The sequence below is a fragment of the Panthera pardus genome, unplaced genomic scaffold (assembly GCF_024362965.1).
Source record: "Panthera pardus isolate Hobbes unplaced genomic scaffold, ASM2436296v1 HiC_scaffold_25, whole genome shotgun sequence".
Lineage (NCBI taxonomy): Eukaryota > Metazoa > Chordata > Mammalia > Carnivora > Felidae > Panthera > Panthera pardus.
The window spans coordinates 25,673,041-25,701,016 of NW_026526821.1; the positions used below are offsets into that span (position 1 = coordinate 25,673,041).

At 50.2% G+C, this 27,976-nt stretch overlaps 2 protein-coding genes across 3 annotated transcripts in view; both read right to left on the minus strand.

Moving 5' to 3' along the window:
- LOC109272557 (vomeromodulin-like) overlaps positions 1-27,976 on the minus strand; it is a 286,851-nt gene that overhangs the window by 44,921 nt on the left and 213,954 nt on the right. The gene's annotated exons all lie outside the window — the stretch shown is intronic.
- Positions 6,418-27,784, minus strand: BPIFB1 (BPI fold containing family B member 1). Of its 2 annotated transcripts, none has more exons than XM_053890343.1 (16): positions 27,715-27,784; positions 25,240-25,396; positions 24,122-24,263; positions 23,408-23,515; positions 22,336-22,485; positions 21,500-21,581; positions 18,469-18,532; positions 16,613-16,698; positions 15,439-15,618; positions 14,456-14,509; positions 13,782-13,940; positions 11,896-11,963; positions 11,353-11,398; positions 10,411-10,474; positions 9,398-9,474; positions 6,418-6,519 (listed from the first exon to the last, which is right to left on the minus strand). In XM_053890343.1, exons 2-16 carry the CDS (start codon positions 25,352-25,354, stop codon positions 6,487-6,489), a joined length of 1,428 nt encoding a protein of 475 aa, XP_053746318.1. In that variant the 5' UTR covers positions 25,355-25,396; positions 27,715-27,784; the 3' UTR covers positions 6,418-6,486. The 2 variants fall into 2 exon arrangements, with proteins under 2 accessions (XP_053746318.1, XP_019314330.1); XM_019458785.2 differs by having other exon boundaries at positions 27,609-27,717.

Here is a 27,976-nt window from a genome sequence, read left to right on the forward strand (position 1 = left end):
ACCTGCATGTCTGCACTGGGGACCCATTGTCTAGGGTCTCCCAGCCCTGTCTCCCTTGGAACCTCTCTCCAGCTTCCCTTTCCTTGTCTTTCCCCCTCGTTCCAGATCCGCTAGTCCTTGAACACACCCTGCACTTCTCACCACCTCACACTAGTGCTTTTGTTTTCTTCTTCCTGGAGTGCCCTTCCCCATCGTGTGGACCGCCTTCAAATCCAGGCTCTGCTACTTCCTGACTGTGTGACCCTGAGCAACTTACTGGACCTCTCTGTGCCTCAGTGTTCTCATCTGTGGAATGGGGATAAACATAAGTTGTTGTGAGGAATACATTCAACGATATGTGCAAAGCACTTGGCAAGCAGTGTGCTCAACAGCTGTTCATGTGGCCGGGTGACATTGTGAGATGTTAGAAGATGGAGTGCTCCCTTTGAACCATGGAGATTTCTGGATCTTGAAGGGATGAGGGTCCTGCGGGAGGTCTTATACTGGCTGGGGTGGGCAGCGGGGGGAGGGGCTTGAAGCCACACTTCCTCACCAGATAACAGGGAAATATTTCAATATTTCAACCAGTGTGTTTGTAACAGGTGAACTTTGGCCCTGCCTGGTGGCCAAAGGGCAGAGTTGGGACCCCAGAGCCCGCAGGCAGGGGGCGCTCTGGGTGGGCTACGGGTGCCACCAGGAGATGCAGCCTCTGGAGCTGCCAGGCAGGGACTGGCTGGGATGCAGACATATCCAGTGTAGGCAGGCCCGCCGAGGCGCCACCACCATACCCTGCCATGCCATGCCAATGAAGGAGCCCACCCAGAGGGTAGACACTGCACCCCCTGCCAAGGCACTGAGCCTGCTCTGAAGTAGCTGAGAAAATCCCAGCGATGCCTTGAATTAGCAGCAGTCAGTTTTTGGTTGCTTGGGGGGATAGGAGCTCCAAACAACGATTACACTGAATAATAAAAAACGTATCCGTTCCCTTGTGTATGCGGGTTTGGGGCTGGAAAATTTGTACCCATGGCATTAGCTATTCGTATTTTGCTTCCAGGCTGATGTGAAACACCCCCCCCCCCCCCCACCGCGCTGTTCAGCCCACCAGAGTTTAGTCAGCCTCTACGTGGGCACTTTTCTCAATCAGTTCACCCAAGTCGGGTCTCCCCTCCCTTCCTGCCCTTCACACATTACACTGTCTTCCAGCTCTCTCCAACTCTTGCCTTCAATCATCCCTACCAGCCCCAACTTCTAGTTGAGTTGTTACCAAGGGGCAGGCGCCATGCCAAGGACTTTGTAAAGAGAGCTTCATTACATCCCCGAGTCCTCACCACATGGTCTGGGATCACTGATAGCAAGTCCAATGTACAGATGACAAAACTGAGGCTTGGAGAGGAAAAATGAATCACCCCAAGGTCACACAGGTGGCAGAGCGTGGATTCGAACCACTAAGAATCTGTGCGCCTCTGCACATTATTGTAGGTGCTCAAGAAACATTTGAGAAGTGCCCTCCTTGTCCTTACCTCTCCAATAACAGGACGGCCCGGAATCTCCCTGGCCTTGTCTCCAGCCTCCCAGAAAGACACAACTTTTATAACCTGAGCTCTGAAGCCCAGGTGGGTGGGGCGGGACTTGTGCCCAGAGGAGCTCTTCAGCGGAGAAAGGGGTCCTCCTGGCACCAGGTGGCAAGGGGCTACTGGCCAAAACTGATAGGGCTCATCACTGAGGCCTGAAGGCACAGGCACTGGGCCCCTGGCCAACAGACCTCAGGGGGGAAGGGGGTGGGGGCTCTGTGGTTTTGGGGGTGGGGCCTTCCTCTTCGGAGTGACATCAGAGCTGCGAGCCTGGGGCAGAGCCTTCAGCTCTCTGGAGGGGCCTGAGGAGGCTCCCAATACAGGATGCGGCAGACCCAGAACTGAGTCAGAGAGTGTGTTGGGGGTGTATGGAGGACAGCGGGGGCGTGGTAGAGCCAGCCCTTTTCCACACATGTTTTCTGTGCCATGCCTCTGCGGCCACACAGACCTGGGTTCAAATCCCCACCATCGCTCAGTAGCTGTGTAGCTGTGGGCAGGTTACTTTTTCTTTTTTTCTTGTTTTAATTTTTTCTTTTTTTCTTTTTTTAATGAAATTTATTGTCAAATTGGTTTCCATACAACACCCAGTGCTCATCCCAACAGGTGCCCTCCTCAGTGCCCATCACCTACCCTCCTCTCCCTCCCAGCTCCATCAACCCTCAGTTTATTCTCAATTTTTAAGAGTCTCTTATGGTTTGGCTCCCTCCCTCTCTGTAACTTTTTCCCCCCTTCCCCTCCCCCATGGCCTTCTGTTAAGTTTCTCAGGATCACATAAGAGTGAAAACATATGGTATCTGTCTTTCTCTGTGTGACTTATTTCACTTAGCATAATACCCTCCAGTTCCATCCACGTTGCTACGAAAGGCCATGTTTCATTCTTTCTCATTGCCACGTAGTATTCCATTGTGTATATAAACCACAATTTCTTTCTCCATTCCTCAGTTGATGGACATTTAGGCTCTTTCCATAATTTGGCTATTGTTGAAGGTGCTGCTATAAACATTGGGGTACAAGTGCCCCTGTGCATCAGCACTCCTGTATCCGTTGGGTAAATTCCTAGCAGTGCTATTGCTGGGTCATAGGGTAGGTCTATTTTTAATTTTTTGAGGAACCTCCACACTGTTTTCCAGAGCGACTGCACCAGTTTGCATTCCCACCAACAGTGCAAGGGGGTTCCCGTTTCTCCACATTCTCTCCAGCATCTGTAGTCTCCTGATTTGTTCATTTTGGCCACTCTGACTGGCGTGAGGTGATATCTGAGTGTGGTTTTGATTTGTATTTCCCTGAAGAGGAGTGACGTTGAGCATCTTTTCATGTGCCTGTTGGCCATCTGGATGTCTTCTTTAGAGAAGTGTCTATTCATGTTTTGGGCAGGTTACTTTTTCTTCTGAGCCTCACTTTTCATGTCTGAAAAAATGGGCATAATAAATAAATAATAAATCCATCTCTGTCTTTTCAGTATTTGTGAGGATTGTGAAGCAACTCATATAGATGTCAGCACAGGGCCTGATCCATAGGAAGCGTTCCAAAAAAAGTCACTTATTTTAATTTCTCTCTTATAGAGAAAAGAATTGTGGCTGACAGACGTTGGATGATTTACTCAAGGTCACACAGCATGTCCACCATGGCAAAAGTGGGATTTGAAATCCGGGCCCAGAGAGGGGACTGGCTACACAGCAAAAGGGAAATTCGGTGGGCAAAGGTCCTCTTTGGGAATGTCCCTTTTTGGGAATCCCGGTGCCACCATTGTGAGTGTGCACAGCTGTCAGTGTCAGCATGGACTCCATTAACTGCTGCCCATGGTCATGTGAATGGCACTTGTATTCATCTCTAGGTGGCTTTTAGATTTTCTAAGGGTTCTCCCCATGATTAACTATTTTCCCATTCACAACACAGAGGCGTGGTCAGGGTAGGTATTAAGCTCCATTCTTCGGCTGGACACACAGGGCAGAGGGGCTGATGGTGGGTGAGTGGGTTCTGGGAGGCAGCAGCTGCCCAGGAAATGCAAGGTCAATGTTCGATGTTAGGTAGTTCTCAAGTTCTCACTCTGGTTAATGTCAAAAGCAAATGGCTGATGTTAGTATGATTCAGTAAAGTGTTTTTGATGGGGATGTACTTATTCTAGAATCTCAGAGTCATAAAATCATGGACTTTTTGGTTGGAAGATGCTCTAAAACTTGCTGGATCCTCCTCCTTCCTATCTGTCGATAGGGTCTCAACATTACTGCCAAGTGCTGTCCTCCTTCTGTCTGGAGCACAGAAAGGCTCTGGGGTTAATGTCCTCAACTGAGTCACTGGGGACTGGAGTAGGATGTTGGTGGAAGCTTGCAGATCTTTCCCTTCCCAAATGTGACCTCTCTAAACCAGGCAGGAGGGACGAATTTGACTGGAGCCCTATGGATTCTGTCTGTTCCCCTCATTGACTAATCTCTGCTGAGAGATGGGGAATTTTCTGGGGGTCTCCTTCATGAAAGGGAAGCCCTCGGAAGGACTTATTGTCTGTCCCTGAGCCTCAGTTTATGGATCTATAAAATGGGAATGTTAATCTCACAGGAAGTGCTTAGTCCTGTCTGGGGACTGAGTGGCCCCCATGGACTAGAGGCTGTTTAGCTGTCACTGTTATTTTGAGGAATAAGAATACTGGGTCATTGTCCTGACGTGATTCAGGTGGGAGGCTTGGGTTCCCATCAACTCACTGACTGTGTATTACCTGTTCTCTCATCTGTAAGACAAAGAGAGTAGTACTTCCTGTGAGGCAGGGTAATTTACTGAGGAATCACTGGTGTTTTTTATTTGCTGCTGCTGCTAAGCCTTGGAAGGAAGCAGAGTTTTCGCTTCCCCAGCCAAGGAAGGCGGTGGAGTCTTGGAGCTCCAGGTCTGGGGGTTCCTGCCTCAGAGGTGCATGGAGGGTGGTTTTGCTTTGGGGCCCCAAACAGAAGGAGGTTGGCACAGAAGACAACCCTTCTCCTTCTTTACGGGAAGTAGAGACCGAAGGTGGGGAGGCAGAGATGAAGGCACAGAGTGGAGGGAGGCAGTGTGGGGTAATGGTTAGGGGCTGCTTGGTAGTCATGGTGAGTGTTCAGAGTCTCAGTCTCTTCATTTGTCAAGTGGGGCTGCCAGAGGCCGTGGGGAAGGCCGGGCGAGACCCTTAGCGTGATACCTGTAGAGCAAATGCTTATCTTGGTTTGGGTTCCCCAGAAGCAGACCCTGAGAGCAGGGTTTGAGTGCAGGTGGCTGATTTGAGAGGTGATCCCAGGAGTTGCTGGTAGAGGGGGAAAGAGGTGGAGAAGGAGCTGGCCCAGAAAGGTGTGTTCGAGCAAGTGACCCCCGTGGGCACCTGAGCTCGGACCTGTGGGGTGCTGTGTGGGGTTGGAGTTGCCCCCTGCCCCAGGCGGTGAGGAAGCGGGTTATTTATCCATCAACCTCCAGGAAGCCCCTCCTCCAGAAAGAGGTCATGGGTGGCTGGAACCCGGGAGCCATGGCTATTTCGGAGAAGTGCCTCAGACTGGGCGTTGGAGCCACTGTCCTCTGAAGGGTCGTGGGTGGAACAGGGATCCCATCATTGGAACCAGATGGGACCAAAGACCAGAGAGAGGCCCTGCCCCATCTTCCAGGCTCCTCGAAGCCCCCCTTCCCCTCAGATCCTTGCACGACCCTAGGGAGCCAGGAGGGACCTGCCCCAGACAAGATGGAGGTTGACTTTCTCATCTTCCTGGTCAGAGATGGTTCAAACCTCAGACTCAGTACGATTTAGAGAAACAGTGGAATGTGATGTGTGGAGAACAGATGGCAAAGTTGTGTCTGGGAGTTGGGGGTGTATGTGGAAGCTGCAGAGCCTGGCACTCAGCAACTGCCCAGCAAGTGTTTGCTGACCCTGTGTAAGTGTCTCGAGCAGGGTCTTGTCCTGTCCCCTGGTGTCCCTCTTGGCCTTGCCCATGTCTTGTAGATAGGAGAAGTTCCTTCCTGGCTGCCTTCCCAGGCTGTCACCATTCACTTGCCTGTTTACACCCTGAAGGTGGTTAATGCCTTTTCCTGAAATACCCAATGTCCCATCCTCTGAGGTCCTTTGTGTACCTGAAGACCTCTGTGTCCTGGGGTAAGCCTGAGTCTAGAGAACAGGGGCCCTATTGTCTGTCTTGAACCTGCTAACATCAGGGAGACAATGGCAGTCACACATTGTCCAAGTGGGAGGGGCCTTTAGTGATAAGGCCCAACATCCTGAAGTCCAGGTAACAATAGTGACGATGACATCACCCACAGATGACATTGTCTGAGTACCTTCCATGTGCCAGGAACACTTCTCTCTCATTTCATCCTCATGATAGCCATTCAAGGTGGGGACTACGATTCTCCTCATTTTGTAGAGAGGGAAACTGAGGCCCATAGAGGGGAAGCCACATCCCAAGGGTCAAACTACTGTTGAGGGGTCATGCCAGAATTCAAACCCTAGTTCATTTCTCTCCTGAGTCACACTGTTCAGAGAGCCCTCAATCCATCACACTGTCTAGATCAACAAAACATGTGTCCCCCACCAAAGAGATGGTCCCACCATAGGTGTTATTGAGGCTGGCACAGAAGGAAGGAGGGCACAAATGACTGCCTTATTCCTGAAACCCAGGGAAGCAGCCATGATCTTGGATGTTATCTTCATATAGTCCACGCACGGCCCAGGCATAGCTCAGGCATAGGCCAGATTGGCTGAGATGTGCCTAAACATGACTCAGATGTGGCTTGGATGTTCAGTTCCCAAACCTGCAAATGACTCCTGAGTTGGGACAAAGATACACTCCACACTGTAGGAGTCACAGACAAGTATTTATTTATTGCAGAGAGAGACAGTCTACAGAGCTGGCTTCCATACTCCTACTGGGACCCAGCCTGCCCTGGATGGCCATCATCCAAGTCTTCACGGGAGACAAGAGGGTGGTCCAGGGCTCTACTGGGAGGCCGGGGTGATCACAAGAGAATCCTTGGGTTGGAGGAGAAAAACCAATTCAGTGTTTTACCCCCTACCTTGTTGTGGTTTATGCTGGTGTGTGTTCCACAAGGTGACCGCTGGCTTTGGGAATCATGACCCTGAACTCACACAGAATTCTTGGAAGGGTCAGAGGAATAGGGTCTGTCTGTGAACAGTGATGCTGTGCAGGGGTCTGGAGCACAGGTAAAGTGTCTGCATGCAAAGTATGGGATTGTGTAGGACTGTCATCCCTGAGCCCAGGTGATCACCAAAACTCCCCAAGAAGTTTCATAAAATGCAGATACTTAGGTGTATTCACTGGGTCCAGGCAAGCTAACTTTTTAACAATGCTCTTCTTTTTTTTTTAAACTAAATGTGATGGAAGGAACTTAACCTATTAGATTTCCCCCAATATTTTATTATGATAATTATTAAACAGAGCAAAGTGGAAAGAATTTTCCAGTGAACACTTGTATACTTAGCACCTAGTTTCTGTCATTAGCTTTTTCTAAACCATACTTGCTTTATCTCATATCTATCCACTTATTCATTCCTCTGGCTAGCTTTTAAAACATATACACATCTATAAAAAGGAAATCGATGGACTGCTATCTCAAAACAAATGAATAGAGCAAAACAGGAAACTTGGAAACAGACCCAAAGAATGAAACGATACCTTTCCAACCCAAAGTACAAATGATGGAGCATGCAATGCAAGTTGATTTAAAAAAAAAAAAAATAGAGGAAAGTAGCTAAATGCCTCCTAAGAAGAGATATGTGAAATAAACCAAGCTCTAGCCATTTAGTTGTATGGACACTGCTGTTCATCCAACATGAGTTGAGTGTAGCATGTATTTTAGATAAACTGCTTATATTTTAACTGGATCATTGCAATGTAGTCCGTCAGAGTAAGACCTGTGTATTCATACGTCTGCTGGGTTTTATGGATGAGAAAGCTGGGCTCAGGCTGAAGGACCTGCCTGAGGTCCATGGCTAGAGAGAGGCAGGGCCGGGATTGAAATGGTCCTCTGGTTTCTGAGTCTAGACTTTCAGCCTCTCTCTGTACTATCCACAGCGCTGTCCTTGTTTTTGTCCATCGCAGCCAGCTGAAGGGTAGACACAGATTTTGGGGGTGGGCAGCTGGTAGTAAGTCATCCACAACTTGCCTTGGAAGCTAGTTAACAAAGCCTCCTACCCTGCCACCAATGTGATCTCGTGGCATGTGGAGAGGCATTTCTGAGACTTCTTTCCTTTGTGAATTTCTCCAGAACTTAATAATTCAGGAATTCACTGATACCAATCCACAACTTTAGGAAAATCAGGACTAATAGGAGTTTGGCCTTCTGGCCTTAGGTTGGACACCTTGGCCATGGAAGGGTGGGCAATCACCTGTGGATTTTCTTTTCTTTTTTTAATTTTCTTTTTATTTATTTATTTAAAAAATTTTAATGTTTTATTTATTTTTGAGAGAGAGAGACAGAGAGACAGAGCACAAGCAGGGGAGGGGCAGAGAGAGGGAGACACAGAATCTGAAACAGGCTCCAGGCTCTGAATTGTCAGCACAGAGCCTGACGCGGGGCTCGAACTCACAGACTGGGAGATCATGACCTGAGTCAAAGTCAGACACTTAACTGACTGAGCCACCCAGGTGCCCCTCTTTTTCTTTTTCTTTTTCTTTTTTTTAATCTTATTTATTTTGAAAGAGGGAGAGAGAGACCGAGAGAGAGAGAATCCCAAGCAGGCTCTGTGCTGCTTAACAGATACTGATGCGGGGCTTGATCTCTCATGAACTGTGTGATCATGACCTCAGCTGAAATCAAGAGTTGGACATTCAACCGACTGAGCCACCCAACCTCCCTGGATTTTCTTAATTCTTAATAATTCTGCTTTCAAGGCACCTGGGTAGCTCAGTTGGTTAAGCATCCTATTCTTGGTTTCAGTTCAGGTCATGATCTCACGGTTTTGTGGGTTCGGGGCCTGCATCAGGCTCCGCATCAGTGCGGAGCCTGCTTGAGATTCTCGGTCTCTCTGTCTCTCTCTCTCTGCCCCTCCCCAACTCATGCTGTCTCTGTCTCTCTCAAAATAAGTAAATAAACTAAAAAAAAAAATCTGCTTTCAATGTCTCCCCCACCTAGAGTGGACTAGAAACTCCAAGAAGGCAGGGGTTTCTGTCTGTTTTGTTCACTGTTGTGATCAGTGCCTGGTACACAGTAAGTGCTTAATAAATGCCTGCTGACTGGCTGGCTGACTGAGAGGAGCCCACCTCACTGTCATTGGCTCCTGCAGAAGTTGGGGACCAAAGCAGGTGTTATGAGGGCAGGTGCAGAGTGCAAATCCCAACTTTGCCACCTATTGTGTGTGTCCTTGGAAATGGATTTGTCATTCACGAGTCTCAGTTTCTCTGTCTGCAAAATGGGGATATACCACATAGGGTGAGTGTGAAGACTGAACAAGATGCTGTTGAATGGCACAGAGTGATTATGGGCTATTAAATATTGTTAATGATAATATTTGGGGGTGGGAGTGATGCTGTGATAGCCTCACTCCCTAGTAGGTGTCAAGGGGACATTGCTCAGCGAGCATCTATTGAGCATTTACTGTGTGCCAAGCCTTACTGAATGAATGAACAAATGAATGAGTGAATGAATGAATGAATGAATGAGTAACAGGTAGAACAGAAAGAGCCGGAGACGAATGCACCCCAGGCTAGGACAGTCGCACTCTTACACTTATAGATGAAGAAGTGAGGCCACGAGAAAAGAAGGGACTTGTCCAAGGCCCCCCATGAGTGACCAGTGGGGTCAGCATTGGAGTGCAGGCCCTACCTCCCAGCTCAGGGCTCCCCCAGCAACTGTGCCCTCCCTGGGGCAGGATGTTTAATCCCACTCACCTTGGTAAGAAAGCTCGAAGCTTCCTCGAATCCCAAGGCCTTCACCATCGGTATCGAGATCCCGGATCTTAGTTTGCCTGAAATAACGAATGTGGTCAGAGACTGGGGTGGGATAGAGCAGCCGTGGGCAGGGAACTCGGGACCTGGCACACCCAGTTCGGACTGTGCCTCATGCTTCTTGCCGGTTCTCTGGCCCCAGCATCCACCCAGGCTCATCTCCCCTCCCCGTGCTTCCAGCACAGTAGCTGGTAGCTCCAAAGGGCACTCTTCACCTCCTCCCACATTTCTGCTAAAGAACAGCCAGAATGACTGTTCTGTCATAAGGAATGACCTCCCTGTCATTCACAAGGGAGGTGCCTGTACGTTGAGATTTCCTACTCTAATAAAATAATGAAAAAGATGTCGTTGGCATAGGTTAGTAATTCACGTCTCCCTCCCCAACTTGGGGCTTAAGTAGAGTAATTCCACCTTTTCTCTTGACTTCCACCTCTAGTAACACAAATAACAATGCAAACATCAGGAATAGTTAAGAGACGTTGAGACCCAACTGTGCCAGGCACCTCTTTCAGCCCCTTAAAATCATCGTCTCCTTTATGTGCCTGAGCAAGGTACTTTATTTTCCCATTTTACAGATGGAGAAACTGAGTTAGGATGATAAGGCAGCTTGCTCAAGGCCAGGTAGCCAACAAGAAGGGGAATCGGGACTTGAACCCAGGTCTACCTGAGGCACCTTGAGCGTGTCCTAGTTGTCTGTTTACACCTCTGTCTCTCTGCCATCAGCCCTGTGAGGCGGGAGCATTGCCTGGTTTGTCTTTGCATGCCTATGTACTGGCACTAGTAAAGGAACTGGGCTGGAAAGTTGGAGATGGGAGAGGTCATTTCTAGTTGGGTGACCAGGAAGACTTCCTGGAGGAGGTGGAATTTGACAGAAAAGTGAGATGCAGGCGGGTGGAGTGAAGCATCCACCCTCAAAGCCCTAGGGAGTGGGGGGGATGGACGGCAAAGGGACGCACCATTCTGGTTTGGCAGTAGGACGGAGTTGAGGATCTCAGTGGTGACGTTTTTCAGAAGTTCAGGCTGTGAGAGAGAGGGGCATTGTTACCATGGCTGAGGATCCTGAGTCCCCGCCCCCCTCACCCCCCAGCTATTCCTAGAATGGGTATGGCCCAGCCCCAGGATCAGGGCAGCCAGGAGACATAGTGGAATCCCAGGCCTCTGCCAGTGAGAGCTGTGAGGGATCCAGGGGACCAGACATACTGGGACCAGACATGCAAACCCATCTGGGGGATTGGGGAATATTAGAGGGATGCACTCCCTGCCCTCAGGGGCTCCACTGCTCTGTTCTAGCTGAATTTGCCCTGGGGGAATTTCACCCTGGTTCCCAACTTTTGACTTCTCTGGTGAAGCCAGAAGTTCTGATTTTCATGTGAGAACCTCCCCACTTAAAAATTAGCCAAAAAAAAAAAAAAAAAAAAAAAAAATTAAAAAACAAAACAAAACATGAGGACCAAAAAACAAAACAAAACGAAACCGTGGCAGGAGACAGGAAGCAGCCAGTTTGAGATCCCTGATCCACTCTGTCTCAGCTGGGGAAACAGAGGACCTCAGGGAAGGGGCTGTCCAGGGTCACTGAGATGAGTCTACATGAGCAAAATGAGATTGCAAAAAGAAGGGATTTGTTTTCTCATTTAGGACCAAAATGTTACAGAAGAAAAGTAATTGTGTATCTGTGAGCATTTAGCACGTTCTCAGCTGTGTCCGGCATATAGCAGATGCTCAGTAAACACCATAGCCAGGAGGTTGGACTTTGTGGCTGATAACGTGGAGGCTGGCCAGCCCACCACGGGGCTGCCTATGGGGACCTTGTTCGAAGCAAATCCTGGTCAATGTCTGTCTTTGAAATGGACCATCCCGGGCTCTCCCCTGTGCCCCAGGGACAATCTATTAATACTCACGTTGAACAGGCCAATGCCTGAGTTCATCAAGTGGATTCGATCAGAACTGCAACAGAAGATGCCAGTGAGAATGGCCCCTCAGAGGCTCACTCATTCACTCATTCATTCACTCACTCAACAACTATTTATGGAGCACCTACTATGTAGAGCTTGACTTGTTCCAGCAGGCTCTAGTTTGCAACCCCTGAACTCCCTTTGGGGCAACAGGAGGGCTATGGGGTGTGGGGAGAAGTACAAGGGGCAGCTGGAGCCCTGTGCTTCTGGGCTTGGGGTCAGCATCTGGGCTTGACTGTCAAAGCCACTGTCCTGGAGGTGTTTAGAATGAGCTGAGGGGATGGTGCTGGGCAGGCTGTTCCCATGGCTGCTGCAAGGCCACTTTCCTTTCTTTCCCTTTCTCTGACATTTGGTCCCCAAAGCGGGATAGTCCAGGCAAGGTCGCCTTTCTGCCCATCTAGGAGTAGCCTTTATTCCATCCATGCTCACACCCCAGAGATTCGAAACATCCCACTGGTCACAGGGTGAGACAGTCATTTACATGTTTACCTGATTTCGTTAAAGCTGAGCATAAGTCGGTCATCTCTGGTGTAAAACTGAGCTTCTGAGCTGGCTTCCTGCAACGAGAGAAGCCCAGGCCCCATTTCTTTCAGGAGTTGCGTCAAGCATGGGCTGTGAGGTTATAGAAGGAGGATCTGGGGTCAGGTCGACACTGTCTAGATCTCAGCTACTGGCTCTGACTTTGGGAAAGGGTTTGGCCTCTCTGGGCCTCGCTTTCCTCTTCTATTAAATGAGACAGTATTTGTACCCACCGTCTGCTGACCAGATTACAACATGGGGTTGTTGTGGGCAATGATGATGATGATGACAGCTGCCGATATGCACAGAGCCCTCATTGTGTGTCAGGCAGTGTTTTAGTAACTTTATCTGATTATCTCCTTTGATCCTCACAACCCCGTGAAGAGGCTCCTATTATTACCCCATTGTAAAGGTGAGGAAACTGAGGGACAAAGAAGACCAGTAAGCCTCCAGTAAATATTAACCCTTGTTATTATTGGAAGGTCAGTAGCTAGCAAGGTCTCCAATATGGGCGTCAAAGATATACATCAACTTGACCTGTGGGCTGGGTGAGCCTGAGGGCAGAGCCAGGCTCCAGCTCCAGGTCGGATGCACCCAGAGACCAGACTTGTCCTGCAGGCCTGGGCTTGATGGCCTTTTGAAAAGTGTCTGCCATTGGCCAAGGAGGGGCCAAGTCAATAAAGAGCGAGGCTGGCATGGGCAGTCCCTTCCTCCTGCTGGTTGCGGGGTCAGAATATCCTTTAACATAGGAAGCCAGGGCACTGTGCATCCTGTATTCTTTGTGAACAGTACCCCCTGACAGTGTGGGTGAACAACCTGCACAACTATACGCAGCAACCGTGTTGTAAGGAGAGTGCCAACTTTAGTCTACCAACAGCCGGATACTTCCAGACTCCTTGGTTAAGCATGGTTCCAGTGCCCAAACATGAATCCTGCCTCGTCTTTTCCCTTTGCCCTTTGCCCTCTGTCGTGGATGTGGTTGGGGCCCCACTCAGATCTCCTCTATGGGACTCTCTGGCAGCTCTCCCCGATAAATTACTTTTGTAAGAATCCTTCTCTTAGGCTCTGTTTCTAGGGCCCGACCCTAAGATACCATACTATTGGGATTATCCTTTGGGGACCCCCCACCTCTATACCTGTACCCACAGAGTCCCCCTGCTACATGGAAACTCTGAGATGTGACCTGCTGGGGCTACTGAGAAAATCAATCAAGAACTTACTTGGAGCTGATTTAGTTCTGCTCATACTTCAGAAGAGGAATTACCCTTCTCCCCCTCAGTCTGTGTGGTTTGGATACAGCCAAACTCCCGACTCAGGTGTATTTTTCTAGCCACACTGATTGGTTCAAGAATGGGCACATGACCCAAGCTCATCCAATGAGAGTTAGCTTTGGGACTTTTGCTGCAACTACCCGGAGGAAAAGAGGCTGGTTCAGCTGATGTTGCCAACCTGATATCTTGATACAGCTTCGGGCACTTCCATGAGAAGATAATCTGTCTGAGGATGAAGGCAGCACATAGGAAAACACAGCTTCCAGGTGGGAAGAGAAGAATGAAGATGCCATTGTTCGAGCACCTGGATCCAGCTATTTCTGAAGCTAGACCGTCTGGACTTTTCAGTTATATGAACTAATACAATTCCTTCTGTGCATGTGAATTAAGTTTCTTCCTAAAGATCCTAACTAATAAAGTCATAGGACCAGAGTTGGACCAAAGCCCCTGGTTGTTGGTTCAGAACTCCCCCTCCCCCATCCCTGCCAAGAGTGCTGGAAACAGCAAAGCAAGAGGGGGTGAATAAGACCAGTGAGTAGGAAGGTCCCCCAGGTTGCTGCTCGTGCCATAGACAATTGGACTCACAATGCCCAGGGTGAAGAAGGGGCGGTGGGCTTCATTGGTGGCGAATACTTCCAGCACGATCAATTGGGCCACCTTGGCAGTACCCTGATCCAGAAGGAGATCTGGGGTCTCTTGAGTTAGGGTCTTCACCATCTGTGTGGGCCCCAGCTGATCCGCAGCCTGGAAAGATATGAGATCCGCATGAGGCCTCCCAAGTGCCTCCCCATGGCTCACAGGCCCCATGTAGCCCCTGTGACCTGGCTCCTGTCCACCTTCCTGGCCTCCCTACTTCCTTTCTGTACTTCAGCCACTGTCCTTCTCTCAGAGCCCGGAACGAATTCTTGTTCTCCCCATCTCACAGCCCTTGGTCTTGCTTCTCCCTGTTTGGAATACCCTTCTCTTCAGAGAAGCCCTCTCTAATTTCCTGGATTATATCAGGTGTCCCAGTAATGCCCTCATAACCCCTAGAATCTATCCCTTGTCACCACACTTGTAACTGAAATATTATCTGTGTAATATTGATGCAGGTCACATTGCCTTGTTAGAATGAAACTCTGTGAGGACAGGGACCCGGTCTGCTGCAGACACTAGGGCTGGAAGGAAACAGAACAGTCCTACATGTATTTTACTCCTCAGAGGACAGTGCACAGATCACAGCGAGCACCCATCAAACTGCAGACAGCGAATGGACCAACCTTGGTACTGATCACCTTGATGCTTGACTTCAACTGGCGAGCCAGCTCAGGAAGCTGAGGACGAGGGGAAGGCAGAGTGGGTCAGCTGGAGGGGAAAGGGAGGCACACCTCCAGCAGCCCCATTGCCCAGATCCCCAGACCCCCAGAAAACCTGGTGGGTCTGATGGTCCAGGCCCCATGACTGTCACTGGTGGAAAACAGCCCCTATGTCAGCTGCTGCGGGGCATGGGGTTCTCACTGGCCTGGCGTTTTACTGTGAGTTGGTGGTTCTGGGTCTTGGGCAGCTCCCTGCTCCCTGAGGACATAGAGAAGTGACCCAATTCTTACTATTGTCATGAATGTGGTTGCCAGTGACCATTCCTCTTTTCTCATCGTTTTGGTCCCTTACTCTTGAGTTCTAATCTCCAAGACCTTGGTTATCTGTTGCCTGTCAGCTGACCCGAACTCCTGCCACCCTCCCATAGCTTTGGGCCTCAGTTTCCCCATTGGTCATTCGAGAGGAGGTGACACACTCCAGCTGATGGGTGGTGATTGTCTGCTACGCTGGGTTAATATAAGGATTCTGGGGCCGTGTCGGCATCTAGGCTCAATTGTAAGGGGGACCCTGACTGATTAGTGATGTCTGCCGTGGGCTCCATAGTGGACAGCAGGGGCACGATTGCTGTCCCAGGACCACTCAATATCTAAGATGCCCTTTGGCTTGACAGGACTCTTATTTGGTAGAGGAAGCGGCTGTATCAGGTTCCAGAGGACAGAACTGGGTCTGGCGCTGGATGTTACAAGGAAAGTTGCAGCTTTAGAGCCATATGTTAGAGTCAGGGTCTGTTTGAGGAGGGGGTGAGCTCTTCATTACTGGAGGGATTTAAACTGAGCCTGACAGGGGATTACTGCTCAGAGGCTTAGGGCAGTCCTTGAGGCCCCTTGATTCAGGAAATTCCCATGATGTAGCAGAGGGGGCCCCGTCCTCTCATGCCAAGACTTACCACATAGTCCAACAGGACTACGAGTTCTTCTTGAGGGAGCAAGGCAGCTACCGCAGCATTCACCACATCCTGCCTCACAGTGAGGCTGAAAGGGGTGTTGTCCAGGGCGGGCACCGTTAGGGAAACTGCAGACTCTTTGAACCACTTGGTCACATTTCCTTGAGAGTTCACCAACTTGGCCTAAAGAGACACAAAGCAGAGAGTTGGCTGGGAACCTTAACTCCAAAGTCTTAGCCAATAGCAACCTAGAAGAAAATGACACCGTTCATCCTGTTTCCCTTTTTGCATTTGCTGACCGGAAGCTTAGCCTGGAATTCAGTATCTTGCCCGAGGTGATGAGTTATCTCAGGTGGCCAGCAACCTCTACTCCTCTAGCACCCCTCAGTTAATCTCTGTTTTTAAAACCTAGATACCTTATTTAGCATTTAGGTTTTAAGTTCTCAGATATCTCAGAAACACTTTGGGTGAAGGGAAAATTCAAAACTGCAACAAAATCGATTAAAATGTTTGATTGTGACAGCTTCCCAAAAGATCCGTGAAAACTGGCCTGGGATTCAGGCTTTCCAGGTTGGCCAGGTCCCTCAGGGACTCCAGCCCCAGTGTGAGTGCACGGCCTCACATTTTACAGACAGCTGACGGTTACTGGCCCCCTCTGCCTGCCACTTCATCTTCTTGGTGACTTTATTGTCTACATTTTACTGATGGGGAAACTGAGCCTCAGCGAGGTGACAAAACTTGCCCAAAGTCACACAGCCAGGGAGTTGTGGAGCTGGGAGAGAAACTTAGGTCTGTGTGATCCCCAGTGATGGGTCTTGGTCCTGGGCTCTTGTTTCAAAGTCGTCAGATATTTGGGGTTTGGCAGGGCTTGCCTGAGAGGAAGGCCAAGAGCACCGGTGCGTACTCTGGCCTCTGAGTGGGGAAAACGGGGTCGGAGGACAGATCACTGGGGCTGACGTTCTGCGTGTAGCCCTTGGATTCCACCTGCTGGCGTTCCTCCATCAAGATGGTGTGCGTGGGACACGTTCGGCCCGTGGAGATTTTTCTAAATCAGCCTGCGTGTCCTAACCCTGAGCGGTATCTTCTCCCCTGAAACAGACCCGTGGTGTCTGATCTTTGGCGGTGAGAGAAGGGCAGTGATGTCCCTGCTGTACTTTTGAGGCCCCATGACACTCACCCCCAGCTTCAGCTGGATAACATTACCCTTGATGGCAGGAGACAGAGGGTCAAACTCCAGGTGGTTAGAGCCGAGGGAAATGGGCGCTGCTTGGGACAAGAAGAAAGTTCTGTGAGGGAGGAGGGCAGTATTGGACAGGGCGCTTTGGGGGCTGCATTCGGCCGGTTGGGCTTTCTGTTTGTAGGGAGGAGCAGGAATAGCAGTGTTGATAATGATGATGGGAATGACATTTACTGAGCGTATGTCAAGCACCGCAGGCTGTGCTAAACCTTTACACTTACACTCATTTGGTCTTTGCAGTAACCTTAGCAGGTAGGGCCTATTATTACCCCCATTTTACAGATGGGAAAACTGAGGCTCAGAAGAGCAAAATGACTTGCTCAAGGTCATACTGTGAAAGGATTTGAACCCAGTCGGTCCTGTGCCAGAGTCCTGGTTTGGAACAAGACTGAACTATTGCTTATAACTCTCCACCTCCTCCAGGGGATGGTGATCTGCATGCATCCCCCCCTGGGACAGAGTACCTGGTGCATGCCCATCTATGCAAAGGATTGCTTGTGTTTGCCTCAGGATTCCCCACTTGGCCGCCAGGTGGCAGTGGTGTCTCATCTGCCCTGGCTGTTGGGCCCGGGAATGGGCGGGGCTGCAGAGGGGTTCAGGGACAGGCGGGGGCAGTGAATCCTTGGATCCCCTGCTCCCCTGGAGAGACCTCCTGCCCTGCTCCTGAGGAAAAGAGGAGCCAGACAGACTTCCCTTTGAGCCTCAGTAGCCTTGGCTAGTCTGTTCCTACCTCTGAACCTCAATTTTCTCCTCTTAAAATGGGGGTAGGTATAACAGTAATACGTGCTTCGTAGGTTTACAGGACTGGTACCTATTTAAGTTGGCCCATATATGAAGGACTCCAGACTTGGAACTTGCAGAATTGAGTTCAAACCTTCCTCATCCCTAATTTCCTCTGTGAACTTGGAAAATGACTTAATTTCTCTGAGCCTCAGTTTTCTTATCTGTGAAGTGGGGTAATGATGGCCACTTTATGGAATTATCTGAGGAGTCACTGAGGCAGTGTATATAAAACACCCAGCCCAGTAGGTGCTTTGTGGGTGTTCAATGTGTACTAATTCCATTCTTCTCTCTCCCCTCCTCCCTGGTCACCCTTTGAGTGAGCTTCTTCAGATCCTGAAACAGTGGATGGTAGAATTTTCTTCTTCCCGCTAATCCCCACTCTGAGACCTCTGAGGACAGTACAGTTGTGACATAGAGACAGAAGCCTGGGTCCTCCCATCTCTGCTACTCTTGGGAAGGGAGAAACGACCTCCTTCCTGAGCACACATTTTGTCTTTTCCCTTGTTTTCTCTCCTCAATAAGCCCACAGTAATTGCTATAGCATCTGTTCATTCATTCATTCACTCATTCATCCATTCAGCTCACATTTGCAAACTCTTCTCTGTGCCAGGCAGAGAGCACCTGCCGTGTGCCTGGGACTTTCCTGTAGACTTGTAATCCTCACTAACAATCTTGTGAGGTAGGGATGTATGAGCCCCATTTTACAGATGAGGAAAGTGAGGGTAAGGAAGTGGAGTGGCTTTCCCAAAGTGATAGAACAAGTCAGTGGCAGACCTGGGATTTGAACTTGGAAATCTGGCTCACATAAACTTGCACATGGTAGGTCCTTGTGAAGTCACAGCTGTGGTGAGTTCCTGTCTGCTTATCTTTGGGAGGGATCCATGGATGCTCATTCATTTGCTGCTGGGCCAAGTTACTGTGCAGATGTGACTTGGGAGGCCTCTTCTGGGCAGAGCCAGAGCGTGGAGGCCAGCTCGGCAGCAAAAGAAAAAGGTGGGAGAGAGCTCACCTACCCCTCACCAGGCTCAGGAGGTCCACATGCATGTCCTCAAAGGCCTCCTTGATCACAGGACACAGCTGCAACAGCACAAATGCAGAGACTCCATTACTGAGGGGCCGGACCCTAACCCCAAGTGATCCGTGTCTGGCCCACCCAGCCTGAGCCCATGTGTCCATGGCCATAGAGGTTTTTGCCTATGGGATTGAGGACTTGGTGTTGTGTCCACTCCGCCAGCCATCCGTGCCGTCTGGAGCCCTCCCCAGCCCCTGGTGTTGCCTGGGATCTTTTGCAGTGGTTTGTCCCTTCCCCTATGTCCACGATGTGCCTGGCCAGCCAGCTGCCCTCCCCATCAGACTCTTTGTCCTGTTCACAGGAGCCCATGTTTTCCATAAGAGGGAAATGGAGAATTCATTTCTTCATTCACTTACTTATTCAACCACTGTTTACTGAGTTCCTTCTGCATGTCAGACTCTAGAACGGGGGCGGGCAAGGCAGACCCAGCCAGACTCATGAACAATCTCTGTGCCTTTTGTGGGTTTCTAGCTCCAACACGTCCCTTTGCCCAGTGAGCTCTTCTTCCCCTAAGACTGCTAGCAGTTCTCAGCAGGGGGCTGATTTTGTTGCCTAGGAGATATTTGGAACTTTCTGGAGACATTTTTAGTTGTCACAACTGGGGGGAGGGTTTATCAACATCTAGTGGATAGAGGCCAGGGATGCCACTAAACACCCCCACAGAGTGTGGGACAGCTCCCACAACAAAGAATTATATGACTCAACTGTCAGTAACGCTGAAGGTAAGAAGCTCTGGTCTAACCTAATCCTGGCCTCACCTATTTTGCTTAAGGAGAAGGTTAAACCTTTCATTCACTTGCTCACGGGACTCCAGAGCCTTGTTCTCTGCTCTAGGCAGCACATTTTCTAGGGCAGTGCACTGAGATTTTGTCACTTTGTCTTAGATGCAATATCCCTGGTGGAAGAATCTTCTGCTTGATCACCCATTGCCACTCTTGAGAGAGGACAGTGCACTTTGAGAAACTTTTCCTATGAAAGTTTTTTATGAACAGTTAACTTTTTTCTGTGAAAAACGCGTTCCCTGCCCCCAGCTGCTTTGCCAACCCAGAACCCAGGGAGGATGAGGGGCTTGGGCTCGGAGACCCACTCACCTGCCAGGGACCAGCCTGTTCCTCATGGGAAGGGTGTCGCTGGCAATCATCTCTCACAACTCTCTTTCTTTCATTTCCACCGGTGGCTCTCAACCCTAACTACCCATTAGAATCGTCCGGGATACCAGCTAGAACCCTCTAGGATACTAGGGCGCCACCCACACCCATGACATTGGAGTATCTATCAGTATTTTAAAAAGCTATCCCAGGTTGTTCTGATGTGCAGCTGGGGCTGGGGCCCACATTTACATTCCAGTGTAAATCACTGGAAAGGGCTTCAGCATTTTCTAGCTGGGCTCCTGTCAGAGTTAAGCATGCTGTGCCTTTTCTCTTCATTTCAGGCAAAATTTTCACATGACCGTTGAATCAAATCCACTGAGTGACAGTGGGGAAACGATAGTGATTAACAAAATGCCAATTTTCTCGAATCATTCATTATACTTAACTTTCACCCTTAAAAAGAGATATTATGCAAAGAACATTTTTATGCCATATTTTCTAGTGGAAAGTACATTTTTAGCTGGTGAAGTATGATGCCAGTTAAAATATGATTTTGTTGGAGACTGGGAAAAAATTTCTAGCTGGGTCCTACTTTCAGAAACTCCTACCTCTAAGCAGAAATAAAATCTTAAAAGAAAAAAATATCTCATGTAAGAAGAGACAAATTTTACAAAATTCTTCATTTTCAGATTCTTTTTAGAAGTCTCTCTGCATGGTTTAATGAAGTATTAAGTATGATGCAGCTATTACAATAATTATGAATGTTATATAGTGGCATAGAACATGCGTATAGCTTAAGGACTATTAAATTATATTGATGCTGAGAAGAGCCACATAAAACTATGAATGCATATGGATGGAGATTGGAAGGCAATATATACACAAAAGAGAGAATAGGTGCCAAGTTAAGGTAGAAGGATTATGGGCACTTTCCCCCCAAGTCATTTCAGTTATTATATCACCTTTTCAATTCAAAAAAGTTTTCTTATAAAGAACATCAGTTATCTGACAAGGTGTTTTGATCTCCAGGAGGCCCACTGTGGTGAACCCATCTTGAAATTTACAATGGAAATCAATGGTCAAAGTGAATGAATCCAACTTATAGTTATAATTCACTGTATATGTGCCCTATAAGGGACATATACACTGAGATTAACGTATGTTTATTGCCTCAGAAAGATAGATCCAGCAGGGCCTGGTGGGGGACAGACCCCTGAAGACCACAGGTTGATCAGGTTGATAGGAGACTCATGTATGCTAGAACCAGCCTGGACCACTTTGCAAGGGCCAAGTGTTAAGTTTTCAGGAATTTCTGAGCCATGTGCTAAACCCAGACGTTATTAAAAATTAAATTCTAAATAAATAACTAAATAAAACTAAATAAAATAAATAAAAGCAAAGCTCATGAGAATTCAAAACTCATCACTTCCTGATTACTTTGTTATATTTTACTCTTATCTATTGCTCTTGAGGTTATTTACGTCTCTTGTATCCGTGTGGCAGAAATACCATACAATAGTGTGCTCCTGTGCCATTCTTCCCAACTCTGCTCAGTGACATCACATTAGTAGCTTGAAATTGGCCTCAGAGGAAGTGTTTATACCAGAGAAATCAGCAAGTGCTTCAAATCAGGCTTCCTTTCCCCTCAACCTCTCGAGAGTCCGTTGTTAATAATTTATCAGCACATCGCTGTTCAAGGCCTCCTGGGTGACTTCTGGCAGTTCTGTTACCTTTGCCTCAATGAGCCACTGAAAGAATGGTCAGGCCCAGAGTTTTCCTAACTCAAGGAGACACGGGGCCCTTAGCACCAGCTTGCAGTTCCACCCCAGACCCACAGGGGGAGCAATCTTTGCAGGCCAGAGAGGCCGTGATTCCACTTACCTGGGTTTTCACCAGTTTGGGCAGGGCTGGCACCAGGAGGCTCATGACCTTGTTGGCTAAGGAGTTGACCAGAAAGGAGAGCCTTGCGGAGAGGAGAAGGGGAGAGAGATTAGGAAGGGCCAGAGATGACGCTGTTTTATAGAAGGGAACACAGAGCCCAGGGGAAGAAGACACTTGCTCATGGTCACACAGCCCGGAGTGTGGAGTAGACCCCCAGCCAGATGTAGATGGTGGCAGAGACTTCTCACGAACTAGGGGCTGGGAGTTGTCTTTAGAAATGTGTGCTGGAGACTGGGATGATGGCATTGGCATTTGTCCCCATTCTCCTGATAAGAAGTGGAGGAAAGCACGTTTTTGAGCACCGGCTGTTTGCCATGCACTGTGGGGAATGCTTATGGCTGCAGCCCGATCTCGTCCTGTCACTGTGGCCTGGAAGCGGAGGCATAGGAATGCACCTTGCCAGCATTGCACAGACAGTGAATGAAGACGATGCATTTGCCTGACTCCAAAGTGTGTTTTTACCCAATGCTCCACTCAAGGCTGCCTGAGGTGGTTTGAGGCGCCCTAGGAATGTGGCTCCTCTCTGCCTTCAAATGTTTGCCCCACTTCCTGGCATGATGCCTGAAATCCCACCATCCTTGATTCTGCTCTTGATGTCTTGAACTTTCTTTGGCATCACAGATTCCCTGGAAGGAGCTTCAGCCAAGAGTCAGGAGGGATATAAGTCCCTTTCTTTCTCTGGGCTTCAGTGTTCTCCAACTGTAAAATGGGGGAAGGCCACCACCTGGTCCCCTCCCGGGCACGGTGGGAACCCGGAGGCAGGTGGCCACACTCACTTTTGCAGCAGGCTGATGCGCAGGCTCCCATGGCTATTGGAGCAGTCCTCGAGGACGAGGTGGGTGTGGCCCCTCTCACTGGCGTTCACTGTGATGATGGCTTGGACCTCTGTCTGCATGTGCATCTCCACGATGGTCTTGACCAGGGGCCTGGGAGTGGAGATGTCCGTGCTGTCTCAGCCCCGGGTCCGGGCAAACATGCCATCTGTCTCTCTCACCTCCCAGCTCAAGCGCCTCTGCTGATTCTCTGCATCTCCCCCAGTTTCTACCCCACCATGTCCCAGGCTCAGGGTTTGGATCCCTCTCCTGGTTTAAATCCTCTGCATATGTCAACAGCTCCCAAACTGATACCCAACTCTGTACCCAGATGTCTTGACAGGTGCTGCAAATTTAACATGTACAAAATTGAACTCCAGCTCCTTCCCCAAACCTGCTCCTCTCATGATCGTTCCCATCTTGGTTGCTGACCACTCCATCCTGCCAGTTGCACAGGCAAAATCCCTGGGGACAGTCTTGACCTCTCTCAATCTCTCTCTCTCTCTCTCTCTCTCTCTCTCTCTCTCTGTCTCTCTCTCTCTGACATTCTGTCCATCAGAAAATCCTGTTTCTTCTACCTACCTCTGAAACATATTCAGAGTCTGATCACTGCTCACCACCTTCCTGCCTCCAAACCCTGGTCCAAGCCATCGCTGGCTCCTCCTGAATGTAACAGTACGCCCTCCCTTCTGGACACCCTCCCTGCCTCTAAACACACAGCCAGAGGGATTCTTTAAAAGTTAAATCATGTCTTGTCCCTCCTCTGCTCAGAACCCTCCATGGTTCCCATTTCACTCAGTAAAAGCCAAGTCTTCTCCTTGGCCCACAAAGTGCCACAAAGCCCTCACCTCCCACCATTCTCTCCCCCTCTCTCCACTCTCTTTGCCATTCTTTGGACAAAGCAGGTGCCTCAGGATCTTTGCACTTGCTCTTCCCTCTGCTTGGGACTCTCTTTACCAGATACCTGCCTGGAGAAAAGGGGCGATGTGTAAATGAACCTGTCAGGCCTGCTGTGTCTGACTGAGGAGACACTCACGTGTTGAGTCCAGCCACCATGTCCAGGGGGATCTTGACCGCCAGCCCTTGGCCTTCATCTGAGGGTTGCACCAGCAGTTGGAGGATGTTGGCTGAGGTGACTTTCAGCCTAGGTGGGACATGGGAGACATGAGATTCATGCCTTATGCTCAGCTGAGTATCATCCCCAAACCTGGCCACTTCATCTTTCCTGTCTCCCCTGGTGGCCAGCCAGGGGTTTCTGGCCAGCAGCTGGACCTAAGTCCTGTCCCCTGACTCCTCGCCAGCATGGCCTGGCCCCCTCCCTCCCTGTCACCACTGCTCAAAATGCTCCCATGATTCCCCCATGTTGGAGACTAATCCCAGTTCCTTGGGCTGACTGGGAAGACTCTTTGTGACGTGGCCCCGCTGACCTCCGTCCTCACCTTGGGGGCTTGAGTGCCAGCTCTTCTGATGGACTCTCACCCGTCTGTGCCTTTGCCCAGGCTGGTCCCACTGCCTGGAATGCCATTTTCTTCTTGTCTTCTGGTGAGCACGGAGTCATTGGCTCTCCTGTTACCTCCACTGAGAAGTGTCACTCTATCCCTTCGCTCTCCTACCCCAGGGGAACTTCCTCTGGGGTCACCCTGTTAGGGTACCTGTGTCACTCTCTTACGGTCATCGTTAACTCCTCTGGGAGCTTCTGAAGGAGGTGTGGGGAACGAGCTAGCGCCTAGGTCTGTCCCGCTCCACTCACCAGATGATATGGTTCAGGATGGAGTTCACCAGGTTGCCGAGTATGGGGATGCCCCCGGCTGGCTTCTCCCGTATGGTGCTGAGCAGTGGCAGCTGCTGGAGGATGTTGACGGCGTCGTGATCCTTCAGCTCCTGTGTCAGCCCTGGAGGCAGATCCTAGAAATCAGGGTCCAGCAGGAGGGGCAAGACGGACGGCATGGCAGTGGCTTCAGGCTGGGAGGGGGCATCGCTCAGGGCTACCTGGACCCGGATGTAAGGGCAAGGGGATGGATGACCGTCCGCTGTGGAGACATGGCTTTGAGGATGGTGGTCTAGATGAGCCGTTTTCACATAAAGACGAAGGTAGGGGCATAGGTGGGACCATTCACGCTCCAAGCATTGCCAGCCTCTGCGGGAACACTGGCCAGGATACTGGCGTATGGACCTGCATCCCACCCGCCAGCCGGCAGCAAGCTCTGGAGCCAAGAGGCAGGGAACCCACAAGACTGTGTTGGGGCTGGTTTTGCTGCCAAAACACACTTGCTAACAATTCTCTGGCACCCACATCATATGGGCCTGTTGTCCAAAGAGCCTCAGGTGCCGAGCTGAGATAGGAGAAGCCGGGAGTCCTGGGTTCTGGTCCCTGCTGGACTTTCCCCCCGCGGCCAGAGCCCATTTGGCTTGTATGAAGAGCAGGTCAGAAGTTCCAGCTGCTCCAGAGGCAGCTCCAGAAGCAGCCCTCAGCCCATGACTGATGGGAATCGCGGTATAAATACCCCAGCTCCCTCAGCCCGCATCTTTTTGTCTGCTCCGTGACGATGGAGGTGGGCCCCGTAAATATTCCTCCTCTGCCAGCTGGCAAAATGTGGAGCCTTGTCCATGGAGGCTCTGGAGGGACGTAAAGAAGGAAGGGGCCCAGTGGAATCATGGAATTTAAGGGAGGATCTTGGAATCGTGGACTCTTGAGATCATAGACACTCCTAATCTTTATAACTCATCCTCTCGAGTCTCACCCTGGATCTGGAATCACAGCTGTGCCTTGCACACCCCCAGTGATGGGGGACTCCCTCCCTCCTTCGGAGGGCCACTCCACCTGCCCTCTTGCCTTATGGCAGTGAGGCTTGGGCAGCGGAGACTTACTCTCTTTGATGACTTCACGGCCGAGGCTAAGAACTGCAGGGGGGCGGAGGGTGGTTTCAGCCAAAGTCACTGCCAGCAAACCACAGAGGAGGGTGAAGGTTAATGGGCCAGCCATCTTTCTGGGGATCGGTGAGCAGCGCGTGATAGGTGAAGGAACCTGGGGTGAGCACAGAAGGCCCTGTTAGCTGGGCAGAGAGGTCAAGGACAGGCCCACCATGCCTGGTGACTTGGGGCATAAAGTCCAGAAGAGGCTGTTTAGTGATGTGGTTAAGAGTGTGGGCTCTGGAGCCTGACTTTTGGGTCTGTGTCCTGCCTCTGCCACTAGGTGCTAGTTGTGTGGCCTTAGATAATCAGTTTAGCCTCTCTGCCTCAGTTTTCTCATCTAGCAAATGGGCCTAATGAAATAGTACCTGCCTTCATAGAGTCTGGCACTTAGAACCCTCTACAATCCAACCTTGGCCAGCTTCACCTCCTGCTTATTCCCCTCTTGCTCTATAAAGTTCCAGTCATTCCAAACTGCTCGAAGTTCCCAGAATATAACCCCATTCTCTCCTGTTTCTGTGCCTTTGTTCTAACTCTTCCTGCTTCCGGTAGTGTGTTTCCCCTTCCTTATCTGCCTGCTGAACTCTTATTCATCCTTTAAACTCTGCTCACATTTCCCTTTCTCTGTAAAGTTTTTCCCTTCCTGCAGTCAGAGGCCCTGGACTATGCTTGGAGAAATGCTGCCTTGGGGACTGCTGTGTGCCCAGGACAGGACGTTTGGAAAAGGGAGGGCAATGGTTATTCAGGTAGGACGCAAAGTGGGCAGGAAATTTGCTTGATTGATGCGAAGGGGCCTGAGAAGTGATAGGTGGCTGCTTGAACCCAGGGAGAGAAGGGCAGAGAGAGGGAGGAAGAGGCCCGTGGGTGCCTCCTGGCAGAGGGACTTGGCTGCTCCTTGGCTGCTCTGTGCCCTCCATGGGGCAGAGCGTCAGCCCCTGGAAGCTGGTCCTGAGCCCTCCAGCCTGCACCCTGGCTCAGTCTCTAAGCCCCCAGGCAAACTTCTGCCTCCTGCTTGGAGGGAGGGAAGATGCTGACCTGGAGATCCAAGCCCTTGCTTGGCTCAGCATGTGGGTTTCTTGCTGCCAAAGACAAGCATGGCATCTGGATGGCATGTGTCTCTCGGCTAGGGCAACACGAGCTCTCCGAGACACTTGCTATAATGGTTCAACATCTGTCTCCCAGACTGGGCTGTGAGCTCTGGGAGGAGTGTTGGGTCTACCTGCTCCCCATTGTGTCCCAAGCACCTGGCATTGTGTCCCAAACACCTGTGGGTGTCTAATAAATAAATGGTTGCTGAATGAATGAATGGCCTTGGGAGCCTTGGGAAAACGGGGAATCTGAGCCAGCCCAACCGAGCAGGTCTGGGCCATCAAGACTGAGAGTGGAGGAGAAATATCATGGGCCTCAGGGCCCATGATAGACCCGAGCTGGAGGCCTGCTGCTACCACTTGCTGTGTGATCTTGGGCAAATGACTTACCCTCTCTGAGCCTCAGTTTTCCATCTGTAAAAATAGGGGGTAATTATAGTACTTGTATCACAGCGTTGTTGGGAAGATTGAATGAGCCACAAGTGTTCATGCGTATTGGCTGTTTTTATGATGATGGTAGTATAACTAATACTGGGGTCAGAAGGAACCACCTTGGAATCAAAGCCAGAAGGTAAGAGAGGTAGTGCCCGGCACCCTGCTCTTCTGCCCAGGAAGCCCCCACCCCACTCCATAATCTTTTTCTTTCAAACACCCTGACCCTATTTCCCTTCATGATCTTTGCACACCACCCTGTCCTCTGATCAGAGTGCTCAGGGAGCCAATAGTATGGTAGCATCCCCTCCTGTGGAAAAGTGTCTCCTCCCCAGATCCAAGCACCATACCCACACCCGCCACATCATACCTCACCTCCTGGCCTTTGCTTATGCGGTTCCCTTTACAATGGGATGCCTTTCTCTCTTCCTTTGTCCAGCCAACTTCTGCTTGGCTTCTCAAGTGACATGCCACCTCTTCCAGGAAGCCTTTCTTGACTGCTCTTTACCACAATGTCCCTGGTCTTTCCTTGAGCACAGCATGTATCACACTGGCCCATGTTGGGAATTACTTGAGGGCCCGGTTAGTCTGATACTTCTCTTTGTCCCCAGAATCACTCCAGCATAGAGCTGGGCACAGAATAATTGGTGTGTGCAGGGTGGGTTTATGTCATTGGGATCAGGCCAAGGAAAGACTCAGCCAGTCCAATTCCTTCGTCACTGCTCTTTGGTCTTCTGGGCAAGGGAGCTGAGAGCTGAGAGCCTCTACCCTCTACTAGGAGGGTCCTAGTGGACTAAGGGAGCTTACCTCCAGGCCAGGCCTCCCTCCTGGTCTTGACCTGCCTGCAACAGGTGTCTCCAGCTTAGAACCTTTCTGGTGCCCTAGGCTTTCAGGCCGTTTCCTACACCTTTACCTGGACACGCCGGAGTCCTCAGTCTTCTCTCCTCGGACACTGGGTCTGGAAGTCTAACCTTATATCTTACACACCCCAGTCTGGGAAGTCACCCTTTGCATTTGGGCTGAGACCTTGGGCTGGGCTGAGGTCTCCAAGGTAAATATTTGTGGCTGCTGGTGAACCACATCCCTGCCTGGAGGCAGCCTTGGGACTCCAGCTTCCCAGGATTTGGAGAGAGGAGGGTCTGGGCCGCCATGAGGGGTGGGCGGGGCGCTGGGGC

Coding starts and splice junctions, on each gene's coding strand:
- BPIFB1 (XM_053890343.1), bottom strand. CDS start 25,354: ATGGCTGGCCCATTAACCTTCACCCTCCTCTGTGGTTTGCTGGCAGTG. Junction 24,264..25,239: donor CCGTGAAGTCATCAAAGAGA/GTAAGTCTCCGC, acceptor ATCTGCCTCCAG/GGCTGACACAGGAGCTGAAG. Junction 11,399..11,895: donor CTCAGCTTTAACGAAATCAG/GTAAACATGTAA, acceptor CTTCTGTTGCAG/TTCTGATCGAATCCACTTGA.